The sequence below is a fragment of the Zophobas morio genome, unplaced genomic scaffold (assembly GCF_036711695.1).
Source record: "Zophobas morio isolate AGI-343-1 ecotype UQ-CSIRO unplaced genomic scaffold, CSIRO_AGI_Zmor_V1 ptg000011l, whole genome shotgun sequence".
Lineage (NCBI taxonomy): Eukaryota > Metazoa > Arthropoda > Insecta > Coleoptera > Tenebrionidae > Zophobas > Zophobas morio.
The window spans coordinates 2,803,425-2,817,692 of NW_026972116.1; the positions used below are offsets into that span (position 1 = coordinate 2,803,425).

Genomic DNA, 14,268 nt, shown 5'->3' on the forward strand with positions numbered 1-14,268 from the left:
AAAATGAATAATAGGGCATGCATTACGTACATTGTAATAAATAGTCTTATGTCTATTCGAAAAATGTTAGTCGTATAGATCAACATTAAATGAAGTATTTATTTAAGAGACGCTGTACAATTAATGTTTAAAATAATTAGTTAAGAAGTTGTTACAACAATCAAGTTAAAAATACGACAACATCAATTTCTACCGTACTTGAGCTCCACGGTTCCCTCTATCCATGATTGCCAGCAAAACAATCACAATTCCAGTTTGTTAGAACATTTATTGGAAAACTTGATTTTGTGAATGATATTTTTATTACAACACCTGTACATTAAAAAGATATGTACGAGCTGTTAAACTAAAGGAACATGCTAACAAAAGTTTATTTTGATGTCATCAACTTTTTAGCAAGGATGCCTTATATCAAAATCAATGGATAGGTACAGTACAGGTGTAATGTAAATAATGACAGTACACTATTGTCAAAATCAAAATGGGGTAAGTCGTTCTTGATTTGATAAACAAAATAGATTGCCTCATTCATCAATTTTTTTTGTGTCATTCTGTATAAGGCATTCTCAAATATGTATATGAATATTTACATGATAAACCGCAAATGTAGACTTATAATATTTTTTACATTTTATTAGATAGGAATATCAGAAAATATTTGAGATGACATCACGTTTTTAGGGTGATAAACAGATAAATCTTGGTTAATTTATTATGCTTACGTCATCGTTTTGCAATTTTAATTTTTTGCTAAAAATCTGGTTCCCACGTCCCTGAAGTACAATATATATAACAAATCCAGCTTTTTCGAAAAATTATTAGTTTTAATTCTGGGAATTTAATTTTTTTTATGACAACCTCTATAAGTTAAAATAAAGTTACGTATGTAATCTTAAAGTAAAGGTAAAGAAGCATGGCATGTAAAGGGTTATCGAAAAGTTTTTAGATTAAAGTTAGCCATGGAAATATTTGTCATGTCTTTGATTAAACTGTCAAAGTCATGCATAACCCTTACGGGCGATGAAAAAGTTTTCAGATTAGAGTTACTACAAAATTTTGTAATGACGTCATCACCATTTTTGCAGGGACACGTATTCTAATTTGGATAGGTTCAATGTAATATTAATGATAACAGTATTGTATTTTGCACATTTTAGATAGGATTTATTCGGAAAAATTCTGAGATGACGTCATCAACTTTTTTGATTAAAAATTTACTATACTTACGATAACTTTAAAATGTCTGCAACATTTCAGAGCATATGTAATAAAATCACCAACAGACAGACGACAGACCGCAGACAGAGGGAATCGGAAGACCTAGTTTTTTTTTTACTTTAAGGACCATTAAACGTCGAGAAAATATGACGTTTATCGGATCGACTCTATTGTAGTACTTTCTTAGCTTAAGCTTAAAAGTAAAAATTAGCATATATTCACATTTTAATCCTATCAAAGACAAATGCACATAAAATTGGCATACAAAACCAGCGTTTCTAGTTTGTTATGTCTCAGTCAAATGATCTAAACTAAGTATAACAAAGTGAATTTTACTGAAAGTGCTTACGTTTTTCATAATATTTTCTTACACTCTATAAAGGTGTAAATTAATTTTCAGAAGTCGTAATATTTTGGACTCTTGTTAAAATGTTCAAATTCAAAATTTAATCATTCCACGCGAGGAAAATAGTTTAGTGTAAAAACTAATCCCCCTACCCCCTCCTTGTAGGTGGGGCTGGGGGACACTTTGAAATCTTTTGGAAAATGAATTACCAACATTGCTTGAAAACTTGACCTTAGAAGTGCGACAGAACATGTGGTTTCAACATGCTGGTTGTCCAGAATACTTTTCGATGGTAGCACGTGAAGTACTTGACCATGATTTTAATGGTCACTGGATCGGTAGAGCTGGTCCGATAAATTGACCTGCCATATTACCAGATCTTATTTCGCCTGATTTTTTTTTATGGGACTATCTCAAAGACAAGATTTACAAATCAGGACAAACAACCCTTGAGAATATGATTGAGCGAATCAGAAATGGTTGGCCCGAAATTCAAGCAGACATTTACTTTAATTGAAAGATGATAGAAGATTTAATAGAAAACTAGTTCGTCAACATCATTGTTCTCAGTTTATGCGCCAGGCATTTATATTTCTACAGGTAATCATTTCCAAATTATTCGAAATTTGCAACATTAATCAACTTGGTTGGCGACAAATTTCAAGTATTTACATAAAACATGAAACATGGTGTTTTTTATTGTCAACGAATCGCAGAATCGTATACATAGGTTTTCAGTAGGATAAATTAAAAAAATGAATTTGGCCGATTCAGAACCATCTATCACGAATAAAAAAAAAACTGTTTCAGACAAATTATACGTACTTTAACTATAGACTCCGAATCTGCAATAAAAAGTAGCCGTTCCCAGTTAAGATTTCGAAGTTAACTCCTGCTCCACCTGTAAGGAGAGGGGAAGGAGGGCTAATTTTAACACTAACGAATTTCCCCTTCGGCATGTGTACCTAAATTTTGATTCTGGACATTTTTCGTAGAGTGCTTATTTTTCGAGATATTTGAAAGTTTCAGGTTAAAAGAATCACCCTGTATAAAAGCTTTTTGTAGGGACGTTTCTTGGTATCAATGCAGTGATCTAGATTGGTCAAGGAACTTATTTCATGTCGCAAATTCCCAATCATTGTTTTAAGCCGCAAGAAGCACTACATGGTGTCAACAGGCCAGATTTCAGGTCAGCGAAGTCTGACGGAAGCGACCTCGTTGAGAACTTCCAAAAAAAAAATTAAAATAATTTCGAAATAAATCCAAACTTTGATAGAACAGATAGTTCAAATATGCTATGTAGTACCAGTCAAGTACTATAGAGTTCAATTTGATGTATATAAATTTTATTTCAATTGTAAATTGGTCAAGTTTTAATTAATTTGTCAGTGGGAAGTAGGTTATTGAACCAAAATTATGTAAATTATTTAGTGTTTTTCCTTCACAGAATTACTGGCTTTGGCGTTTAGGTGAATTGAAATCATACGCTGCTGCGACATTTGAAACATATTTAATTTTTTTTTGCACCATGTTTTAGTTTAAAAATATGGAATGAATGTAAACGCAATAACACAGTCTATATCACAGAGGTACCTCCACGGTGTATGTATTTACAGTGACTATGATAAAAGAGCAAGAAAAAAACAATATTAAGATCTATCTTTAATTAATCTTTATTTTGAATACATTGCGCTCTATCTTTCCTCCCTAGTCAAAGAGCTTGGTATCGTCGAAATCATTGTTTGTGGTAATTATTGTGGCAGGCAAAACAATTTGTGTAATTTAAACAAAGCTACAACTAATAATTTACATGACTATACAAAAACTCTTTGTGATGTAACCTAGCATACCTTAAAATACTACGTATTTAATTTTTTCATAACTAGTTTCGGCCGAACTATGCTGACAGTAAGACTATTTGAATTTAGAAAAATATAGCAGATTTTCTTTTAATCCTACTTGATAGTCCGTTGACAGCAAACTTCGTTGTTATATTTGGGGTTATCGTACAAATTTTGTTGAGTTTTATCTCGACTGCTTTATATACCCAACCAGCCATGCAGTAACGAGCTTATTACGCAGGTATATTGCCTCAGAAAATGCGCTACAAACATAAAAGACACAATAGCTTTTCACCACGCGGAATCCAGTCTTGATAGTTATTGATGTTCTTCGAGTTTCAGTGTGATTTTTATGAATATATTACTGTCTGTGGACTTCTCATTGCGAATAAAATCGAGTACTGTTAGAGGTTTTCACAGCTAAAACCGGATGTTTTTTAGGTTGCTTGAGAATATGTACAAATCCAATTATTTTTAAAAATATACTAACATGTAAATGGTAAAATTTTCATGTTTCTTTTGACTTTTCATATACTATTGGAGCTCCTATAGAGTACGAAAAAATAAATATGCGTTTCTGTTTGGCTATCCTCTACCGTTTGTCTATTCTGTTAACGATTTTATTAGGTAGATAATCTTCGAAACTACTATATTGATTGTGGTGAAATTTGATGTATATTTTAAGAATGTGATGCAACCAAAATTTATCCGATCCTCCCCACCACCACCTGATGACATCACTTCAAAATTTTACTAGGTAAATTCTATTTATATTATATAAAATAACATGTTGGAGTACATGTGGCTTATCATTCCACCCTTATTTTTGCTTTAAGCGTCCAGATTTTCGCAAAAGAAAGTCAGAATAATTGTACAATAACATTTTATATTTTAACTTATAAACTACAGACCTGAAATTTGACACATTTTAAGATCATCGTAAAAACGGTAGATCTCTAATCAAAATTTATCTGTTTATCCTTTCGAAAATCTTTGATGACGTCTTACAAATTTTGCTAAATAAATACTTTTTAAAAGGTGCAAAACATGGGTTTTTAGAGCTGCTTAGATTATGGCATCTCAATAAAATGAATGAGTGAATTTCTTTTAATTTTTAAATCCAAAATGTTGAGAATAAAATAATGTTGTTATTGAGTTTTAGGAAAATCTCCCACTGCAAAAGCAGCATTTGACCATAATTATGTTATTGATTTATTATATTATTTGCTGTTACATATTTCCTTTAATTTAATTACACATACTTCCAGTAACCGTAATTAATTAATTTCCCCCTCCCGTATTAGATAAATAACATGCTTAAACTAACAGTTATAAACAATAAATGGCTACATTAGATAAGTAGTATTTTCACTTCCCGGGGGTAAGTGTTGTAATCGAATCCATCGGGCGACTTATTAGTTTCACATTTTCTTAACGTTTCATGATCCGTAGAATACGAAAAAAGTGGTTTCCCATTTCCGTCTGTCTGTCGTCTGTCGGTTTGTTTGTCTGTCTGTCGATCGTCTGTATCAATTTTTATTAGATAATCTCCGAAAGTACTGCACCGATTGTTATCAAATTTTGTATGAATATTGTAAGTAATAATAATAATAATATTAATAATAGTTTATTTCTCTACAGGTTTACAGATTTACAGAAAAATAAATACTATTTAAAGTTAAGGAAGACGATGTGAAATTAAAGAAAATATTATAAATACTAATAAATTAAACTAATTCTAAATGTTTAATGACATAACAAGAAATCTCTTTAAATGGTGGAATATGAAAATCACATTCATAAAGTGCTTGGTTAAAATGTTTGCACAAAACACTTACTGGGGAATTATTTGATATATTTGTCCGATTTATTTTGGGGTAAAATATAATATGTTGGCTGGAGTTATGCCTAGGCACTGCAAAGTTTAATTTCAACAACAGCAGAGGACAATCAATGGTGTTGTTAACTAACTTTAACAAGAAATGAAGGATTAAAATAATTTTAGTTGACAATAAATTTACATTAAATTTTCTTAATAATGCATCGTGGTGATAGCGTCTTTCAAAATATTTGACGTAAAGAAGAAAACTTACAAATTTTAAAAGTTTTTGTTGCACTGATTCAATATTTAAGTTTAGTGAAATCTCTACAATTTCTATATATTAAACCATAATTTACAAAATGCTTTAATACTACCTTTAATACTACACTACATACACGAATTTATGTAAAATTTGCAGATTGTGTTGTAATAGTAGACAATCATTTAATCTGTTGGTCCTGTAGAATATTTCAAATATATAACAATATTTTTTCACTGAAGCTGGTATCTGGTAAACGATTAATAAACAGCAGGAAAAGCAACGGCCCCAAATTGGAGCCTTGCGGTACTGAATTAGGAGTAAAAGTTTCAGAGCCATAATTTCTATATCTGACAAAATTTGTTCTGCCCGGAAGATATTATTTTAACAAAAGTAGTAGTGATTCCCAAAATCCAATTAATTTTAGTTTATCTAATAATATAAAATGTACTATTCTATCAAATGCTTTAGAAAAATCAGTAAAAAATGCGTGTAGCTAGCTAAATTGGTAATGGTGCAGCGTTTTTCTGCAAAACCATGTTGACATGGAGATATTGAGTGTAGAAAATCTTTGTTTATATACATATACACATCTATTATATGATTGTTTCAAATACTTTTGCGAAATTGCATAGTAATGCTATTGGATGATATTGCTCGATCTTTGTTGGATTATGTTTTTTAAATAAAGGTGCGATACATGCTCTTTCTGAATATGGAATGTAGTGGTTTTACAAATATGATAGCACAGTCTTTTAAGAGAAAATTCGGATTTCCATCTGGACCTGATGTTAAATTATTTTTACTTCTTTAAAATATTTGGTTCATCACGTATGTGATTTATATTAATTAAATAATTCGATATAATTTTTATCATCTGTGTATATTTACTATTGAAATTTGAGCTTATATATGTATGTACAGCAAAAGTAATCGCAAAAAGCATTTACTATAGAGGTAGTAGTTGATACTTATTGTAGCTTAGTCCACGTAGTATTCTAGTTTTGCCTTTTTTGTTTTGCACAGAAAACAAAATTTTTTCCCTACCGACACAGTTTTCTACATCTAAAATATAATTTTTGTAAAACAATCAGGGTTTTGCACATTGTACGATACGGTTTAAATATTCGTAGCCATGTTCAGAGGGATAATTTTAGTACCTTTTATGAGCAAGAGATATTCATTTCAGATATTGTTTAAGTTCATTACTGTACCAGATGGGGTAAGCAGCATTTCTGGATGAATATTTGCGAAATTCTGGTACTGTAATGATATCATTCACTGTATTGTAGAAAGCATTGCAGGCTCTTGTTAAAGAGGCCCAGTCAACATTTGATAACAAGTGATAAGTGGGAAGTTAGACTTTTTGAAATTATATTGATCTGTCGAATCGTCAATAGAGAATTCTTTACTGCGATTTGATATAAAGTGTAGTATGATGTAAATCTTCATTGACTAAGAACCGAGTGATTACCGAGTGAGGTAGCGCGAGTAAATCCCTAGCTTAATGAGCCCCCAGGACATGCTGCTCGAAGGTCTTCATCTCGGGATTTTTGGATACGGCCTGGGTATAGTCGGAGATGCCTCGTTTGACGGGGTTGCATTCATGTGCTGAACCTAGCAGCTATGAATGGATCACTTTATGCATTTATTCTGTTTAATTAGAATAATCATCACACTGGATAAAATAATCCAAGTTGAGTTGTTCAGTGATTTCTGAGAGGAATCGAAAATTCACTTTGACATTTCGATTTTCCATGGCAAATCCAAAGACGCAATCTTCGAACTGAGACGGAACGAATCGGACTGAGCGCGAATTTCAAAATACGATTTTTAGAGCTTTTTTACAGTGAATGAGTGCGATGCAACGATTTGAAAAAAATACTTATACACAAATTCTTCACTCAATAGTAGCTTTAAAGTGATCTGGGGAGATCTTATCACATAAAAATCAATTTCCCATGTTAATCCCCTATGTTCAAACATGGATGCGGCACCCTGTATTATTTGGAGTAATGAAGTTAGTTAAAGCTTGAGCCTTACTGGTCGTTTCTAGTTATTTTAACTTCTATGATATCTATAGACGGTACTTCGTTAGTAATAAGTGAAACAGTTCGCATCGCTGCTGTGAAACAAGCAATCGGTAGCTAAAAGACCACCAGCCCCCTTAGTTACACCACCGTCTTCAGCGTTTTTATCTTCGTGATAAACAACATAGTTATCAGGAAAAATTTTACCATTTAAAATATCTTTTAACCAAATCTCCGATATGGCAATAAGATCGGTAAGTATTGGACGTTAAAATAGATTTGAAAAAATGTATAGGCTTTGTGCGTAGACCTTTAACATTTTGATATATACAATTTAGATGACGACTGTTATTAGGTAACTTGTTCAGTTTAAATGAGCAATTTTTGGCACTCCATTGTACTTAGTGGCGTATTTTTACATTATTTTCACCATTTGAAATTCTCACTATTAACTGTTGGCTTACCAATTTATAGTACTCTGTTTAGGCGTGCGACCGAGTGGTAAAGAAACGTATTAAAATTTTAAGTTATAACGTCCTAGACGTTGAATTTTTATTACGTTGGTTTGCAGTGTACTACTTACTAACTGTAGAACCTTATTACGAACCAAACTGTTTTGTTCAGTGCGTTGAGTAGGAGAGTTATTTTGTTCAGAAATGGCAAATATTATGATATTATTTTACCGTCTCTGTCTTTCCATGTCTTCCCGTACAACCTCTTCTACTTGAATAGCCGGTGAGGAGGGTATCACTGAAGTAATTTACATTTTTAGATTGTTGATTTGGGCTTCAAATTCAGCTCGAATTAAATTCAGAGATCTGGTGACTTCACTACGTAAAGAATCTGTTAGCTCTTTCAGATTTTTGAACCTGTTCATATTTGTGTTTATTAGAAGTATTACCTTCGATCTTAATTAACTTAGATTTTGCTCGAGTAAATTTTATATCTCCTCTTGTTAATCCTACACATTGTAGATATGTATAGATTATTATTGTGATATACATCACAATTTATTTTGTAGAGCTAGATCTTATTGCACCGTTACAATTTATACAATTATTCATTTAGGTTTAGGAACTAAAGATAAAGGTGACAAAACTTCGCATTCAATAGCCGATCATGAAGGTCATGGAAATGGTGACAATAAGGAGATGTTTTCTACGTAGTACGTAAAAAGAAACAATGTTTCAATGAAATCCAACATATTTCTAAATTATGACGTTATTACGCAAAGAAATGCAAGTAAACTTAGGGGAGCCAATAGTGCTAACCGGGGCAATCGCAAATATCAAAAATTGACAAAATTTTTTGCAGTGACAGTAAAATGCTAACCAAAATTTGACTAATCATCCCCATCAAGAATTTATTGACGTTCCCGAATTTTCTCTAGGAAACGTCATTTAAATTTTATGCAAAAACATACTCCTATACTTGTGGTTTATGAATCCGCATTGAGTTGTTACCTGAAGCATCAAAAATTTCACAAAAAAATTCAAATTATTTAATAAGCGTCGGTGCACGTGCCGAGGCCGCGGCGTAGGAAGTAGAAGCCCCGACCTCGAGAATTCGAATGCCGAAACGTAATTATGCGTGAACTGTCGCGCGTTCGATTCTTCCTCATGTACCTTTCGTTTTGATTTTTTATACTGTTCCTGCAGTTATCTATATTCTTTTTATGTGTAGAGGTTATCACAAATAAAATGTCGCAAAACCAAACTGTATTTTTCAAAGAAGCAAGTTGGTCGAAATTTACTCAATATTTTTTTTATCCACTAATTAGATTAATTCTTGAAAGATCACTGACTCAGAAACTTAGTCTTCGAAATAAATATTTTTTAAATAAATTCATGTGTATTTTTACCGACTGTGTGATTATAAAAACATTGACCCTAGTGATATTAATGTCATAAAACTTAATTGTGCAAAGTTAAAAATGACAGGAACTGATAGTCATTTGCTTTTATAACAAATGCGATTGCATAATTTATTAATTTTTTCAAGGCTGTTGATCAACTTTGCAAGTTAAACCTTGTTTAGATTTTTCTTAATTTAAAGGATAATTTATACTAGCGTTTCATTACTTGAATTTGTGCTAACAATGAAGGCTAAGTGAAATTATTTTATGCAGTTAATCCAGTTATTACAGTTGTATTTATTGATCCACAAAAGCTTCTTGAGATGAAAAGTGACTCGTCTTTTCTAGAATGGGTTACAATGGGCGTAACTGCGTCCTGAGGGCTTTATGCGAAGCCTCCCGTCATTTGAAACCCAAAGGGGAGAGTCTGGTAGACGAGATCCTTCGAATCGTATTCAGGTCAGTCGTTAGCGATAACTTATAATATTTTATAATGTTGTATTTTAGATATCCGAAGAAGTATAATATGGGGAAAGAAGAGGAAAAACATTATCAGTATTATCGAGCATCACAGAACGGAATCGAATTTAACGGAGAAGAATGTTTCGAAATGTTTCCGGGGTGTCCTTTTTCATTGATTGATCTGGCTCTCGGCTATTATTCCGCTTTCGGATATTATCCTGATACATAAAAACCTCTTTCAGAAACACAATATAAGAAAATTAGCAAATAAAGCTGAGTTGTTTGTATTGATTTAAGATTTTCTTTCGCGATTTACTGGTGAAAGATTGCGTTTGCCTGACCCCGGTATTAATCTGAAATTTGACGTGACATGTTGAAATACATTTATCACTGACGTTGCTGAAAATTGCTTGTTACATTTTTAGACTAGATACCGCTTGAAAATTGATTGTTGGTCAAAACCTGTATATATACTTATTCTCAAAAACACAAGCTCTACCATTATTCTTAATAAAGTTCTAAGTGAATTTTCGTATGAAGTTAAACAAAACTCACTTACGAGTAACGTTTCCTTTAATTTTGTGATATTTTTAAAATAAACAAAGAATCCTCCGTTACTTAACAGTAAAGCGTTATCTTTAACGTATTCAGAACGCTGATTTAACACACTCGGATAATTTGCATAATCGCTTTGCAGTAGCTTTGCGTTCAGCAATGTTGATCGACAAACAATTTAAACTCGTTTTCATGTTTTTTATTTTTCATTGCAATTGGTGGTATGTGAGACCAAATGAAAAAAACCCCTCACTTATTCGAACAAAAAGAACACTGATATGGGAAAAAGGGAGAAGTAGACTACAAGTTTGTATAAAAAAGTTATTTTATTTTTTTCTATAAGTTCGTGTTTTAGATTATCACAGGATTTGGTGTTCCAGTTGATCTTAGTCTAGAAACTGTCATCATAGCAGCTATCATCAAAGGGAATTATGTGTTACCGTCAAATGTGTCGGACCTTAAACCCTTCGGCAATGTTTACTACCAGAAAAGGAAAAAACGAACGCTTTCCAGATGGGATATTTACGAGCTTTTAGCTCAGTTGTGGCAACAGTAAGATTTATTTTTTTTATTTAGGTGAAAATTCATCATTCTGTTTTTTTGGAGGCGTGGATTTGGCGGTAAATCTTGCATATTGAGAACCATTTGTGAGTTATCGCATAGGCCTGTTGATAAGAATTATGGGCTTTTTGATGAATTAGTACATACTGTTTTCACGTAAGTTATACCTACAAGGCTTGAGAAATTAGGGCGATACATTATTGATTGTGTTAATAAAATCGAGATAATTTGACGAAATAAATGTAGATGCAAGCAACTAATTAAAACAAAAGCGACATACAGTTTTAATGTGTCTATTAAATATAGTACAGAGGTTATAGATTTTTTCAATAAATACGGAAAGTATTTTTTAATTAACACAGTTGTTTTTACACGATACTTCAAACTTCCCTGTAATTTTAAAAACATGTTTGATTTACAAGATATTTATATATAAAGTTTATTAAAAAAATATTTTTAGAAACCCTTGTAATCGATAGTACCTAACTGTAGTAATAAAGCTAGTTCTTTTTGTATTTCAAATAATAGCAAAGTTAAACGTATCAGTTCAGCTGTTTTGTAACACTAGCATCGGTTTCTGTTACAGCCCGAGTAGTACTAAAGAAACCGTTCGACAACATAGTGACAACGAATATTTTGCAGCTCAAAATTTAGGAAGAAAGACTGGAGACTCTTGTAAGGCAGAATTTTCAGAATGTAGAATTGATTTAGTAGATATGTTTACAATGTAATACTTGTTAAACTAATAAATGTGGAATATATTTTTATTACTAATCCATTAATTTCTATCCTGTGTACAAAAAAATTGGTTGAAAGTTGTTTTGACAGAACTTCCCTCGCCCCTGAAGTACAATGAAACATATCCAGCATTTTCGAATGGGCGCAACCTCAGAGGAGTCCGTCATCGTTTCTCTGTCATAGTGAACTATTCTACCTGCGATGGGTACCTGTCTCTGTTTAGATTAGTACCTAATAGTGACCAGTTCACTTAAGTTTATGTTTCCGTGTGTTATTGTTTGCGATTTAAAAATAATAAAATAAAAACCACCCCTTCCTGAAGTGTGCATGTTACGCTACTAATAATAACTGACAGTCCGTTGTCAGATTCTGATGATTCACCATGTTGAACTTAAAATAATCCATCTCTAACAACACTTGGTAATAGCAATCTGACGCTCAAGTGTTTATTTATATTTATCCATCGAAAGAATGTCACGTAGAAATTAGTTTGATTTGAATGAGTATGTCTTCTCAAAACACAGGACTAAAATTATTAATTAAACCACAATCGAACAAAATGTTCTGAATATTATCATTCCTATTTTATTATTATTATATAAAGACATGCGTATTCTTCACATTTTCGAGAAAATGGGGTGACTCGTTCTTAATTTGACCAATAAAAAATTGGAAGTGCTGTTCTTGATTTGACGGATAAAAAAAGTTCGAAGTGCGGGGATCCGCAACCAGAACTTCCAATTCCACCTCCAGCGAGCCACCGGTCACGTTTGCGGAGCCACGTATTAATTATATTTATCGTATGAATGATGTTTAAACAATAACAACTATAATAATAGTAATAAAACTCAAAAGAAAGGAGATTCATAAAACACAAGTGTGGGAATGTATAACATTTTATACAGTTCTTGGAGAAAATTTTGAGAGGGTGTCATCACGTTGTTGGTGGGGATAACTAGAGAGATTTTGGTTAGTGTTTTACAATCTACATGACAACTTTAAAACATGTTCAAGATTTCAAAGCATTCGGTTTTGCAGTTCTTGAATAAATCAATAAAATAAATTCATTAATTTTTTTGAGACACCCCGTATAAGCAAATCTAAAAAATATTAATGCAGTGATAAATCACAAGTATTGACTCATCATACTTTGCACATTTAAGATGGGATTTCTTCAGCAAAATTTTGAGGTGACGTCATAATTTTTTTAGGGGGGATGAGCAAATACATTTTGATCAAAAATTTACCGTGCTTATGATAACTTTAAAACTTCTCCAAAATTTTAAAGCGTTCGATTTTGTAGTTCCTGATTAAATCAATAAAATAAATTCCTGCATTCATTAATTTTTTTGAGTCACCCTGCATATGCAGATGCAAAAAATATGAATCGAATGACACATTAGAAGTACAGACTTATCATATTTTGTACAATTTAGATAGGATTTATACAGCAGAATTTTGAGCTGACGTCATCAATTTTTTGGAGGGGATAAGTAAATATATTTTGATTGAAAATTTCTCATGCTTATCATAATTTTTAAATATCTACAAGATTTCAAAACATTCGGTTTTGCAGATTCAAAATTAAATTGCAAAATGTTGTTTTATAATTTTGATTTCGAAAAATCTGGACATTTCGGATAAAAACTCAATGCGTAGGATTGCATAAACTGCATGTGTAGGATTATGTTATTTCATACAATTTAAAACCCATTTACTATGTGCAATTTTAAAGTGACGTCATCACATTGGTGGGGATGATTAGACAAATTTTGGTTACCATTTTACCATTTACATGATATTCCTAATATAAATACAAAATTTGACAACAATCGGTCCAGTACTGTCGGAGATTATCTGTCTAATAAAATTCCGGGACGGCAGACCGACAGACGGACAGACAGACGGACAGACGGACAGACAGACGGACAGACAGACGGACAGACAGATGGATAAACAGACGGACAGATAGACGGACAAACAGATAGACGGACAAACAGACAGACGGAAACGGGAGACCCATTTCTTCCTACTGTATGGGTAATGAAAGGTCGAGTAAACGTACGCTTACGCTCGGGAAGTAAAAAGAAATACTTAAACGATTACTTTAAAAAACACTTACATTAAGCAAAAGAATATTGACAGGGAATATCGTTATTATAGTTTTGTATTCCTTTGTTTATTTTTTTTTTACTTTCCGAGCGTAAGCTAAGGAAGTATTGTAATCGAGTCCATTACTACGACTAATTACTTCCATGTCTTCTTAACGTCTCTCTAGAGTACGAAACAATAGGTCCCTCGTTTCCGTGTGTCTGTCTATTGTCTACCTTCTGTTCGTGTCTGTGTTGATTTTTATTAGACCGATAATCTACTATACTACCGGACCGATTGTTGTCAAGTTTTGTCTGTACATTAGGAATATCGTGTAGATGGTAAAACGCTAACCTAAACTTGGCTAATCATCTCCATCAACAATGCGATGACGTCATTTTCAACATTTACAATAGTACTAGTTATTTAAATTAAAGTAACATACTTCTCCACTTGTCGTCTATGAAAGAGTTTTTATCCTAGGCATCCA

At 32.3% G+C, this 14,268-nt stretch overlaps 2 protein-coding genes across 3 annotated transcripts in view; both read left to right on the forward strand.

Moving 5' to 3' along the window:
* The window catches only part of LOC135126671 (uncharacterized), a 38,774-nt gene extending 28,650 nt beyond the window's left edge, over window positions 1–10,124 (forward strand). For both annotated transcript variants that reach the window (XM_064052727.1, XM_064052728.1), the window contains exons 3-4: window positions 9,720–9,830; window positions 9,879–10,124. In XM_064052727.1, the coding sequence (XP_063908797.1) occupies window positions 9,720–9,830; window positions 9,879–10,062 (295 nt within the window). In that variant the 3' untranslated portion in view covers window positions 10,063–10,124. The remainder of the gene's footprint in view (window positions 1–9,719; window positions 9,831–9,878) is intronic.
* A 279-nt stretch (window positions 10,125–10,403) lies between these two features.
* Window positions 10,404–11,716, forward strand: LOC135127407 (uncharacterized). The gene is made up of 4 exons (XM_064053848.1): window positions 10,404–10,694; window positions 10,744–10,940; window positions 10,995–11,105; window positions 11,536–11,716. Exons 1-4 carry the CDS (start codon window positions 10,548–10,550, stop codon window positions 11,678–11,680), a joined length of 600 nt encoding a protein of 199 aa, XP_063909918.1. The 5' UTR covers window positions 10,404–10,547; the 3' UTR covers window positions 11,681–11,716.
* The last annotated feature ends 2,552 nt before the right edge of the window (window positions 11,717–14,268 follow it).

What these genes read in the sequence shown, in the direction of transcription:
- LOC135127407 (XM_064053848.1), top strand. Translation starts at nt 10,548, where the DNA reads ATGTTGATCGACAAACAATTTAAACTCGTTTTCATGTTTTTTATTTTT. An exon ending in AAGGGAGAAGTAGACTACAA is followed by an intron (nt 10,695 to 10,743) that starts GTTTGTATAAAA and finishes TTCGTGTTTTAG; the next exon opens with ATTATCACAGGATTTGGTGT. An exon ending in TTAGCTCAGTTGTGGCAACA is followed by an intron (nt 10,941 to 10,994) that starts GTAAGATTTATT and finishes GTTTTTTTGGAG; the next exon opens with GCGTGGATTTGGCGGTAAAT.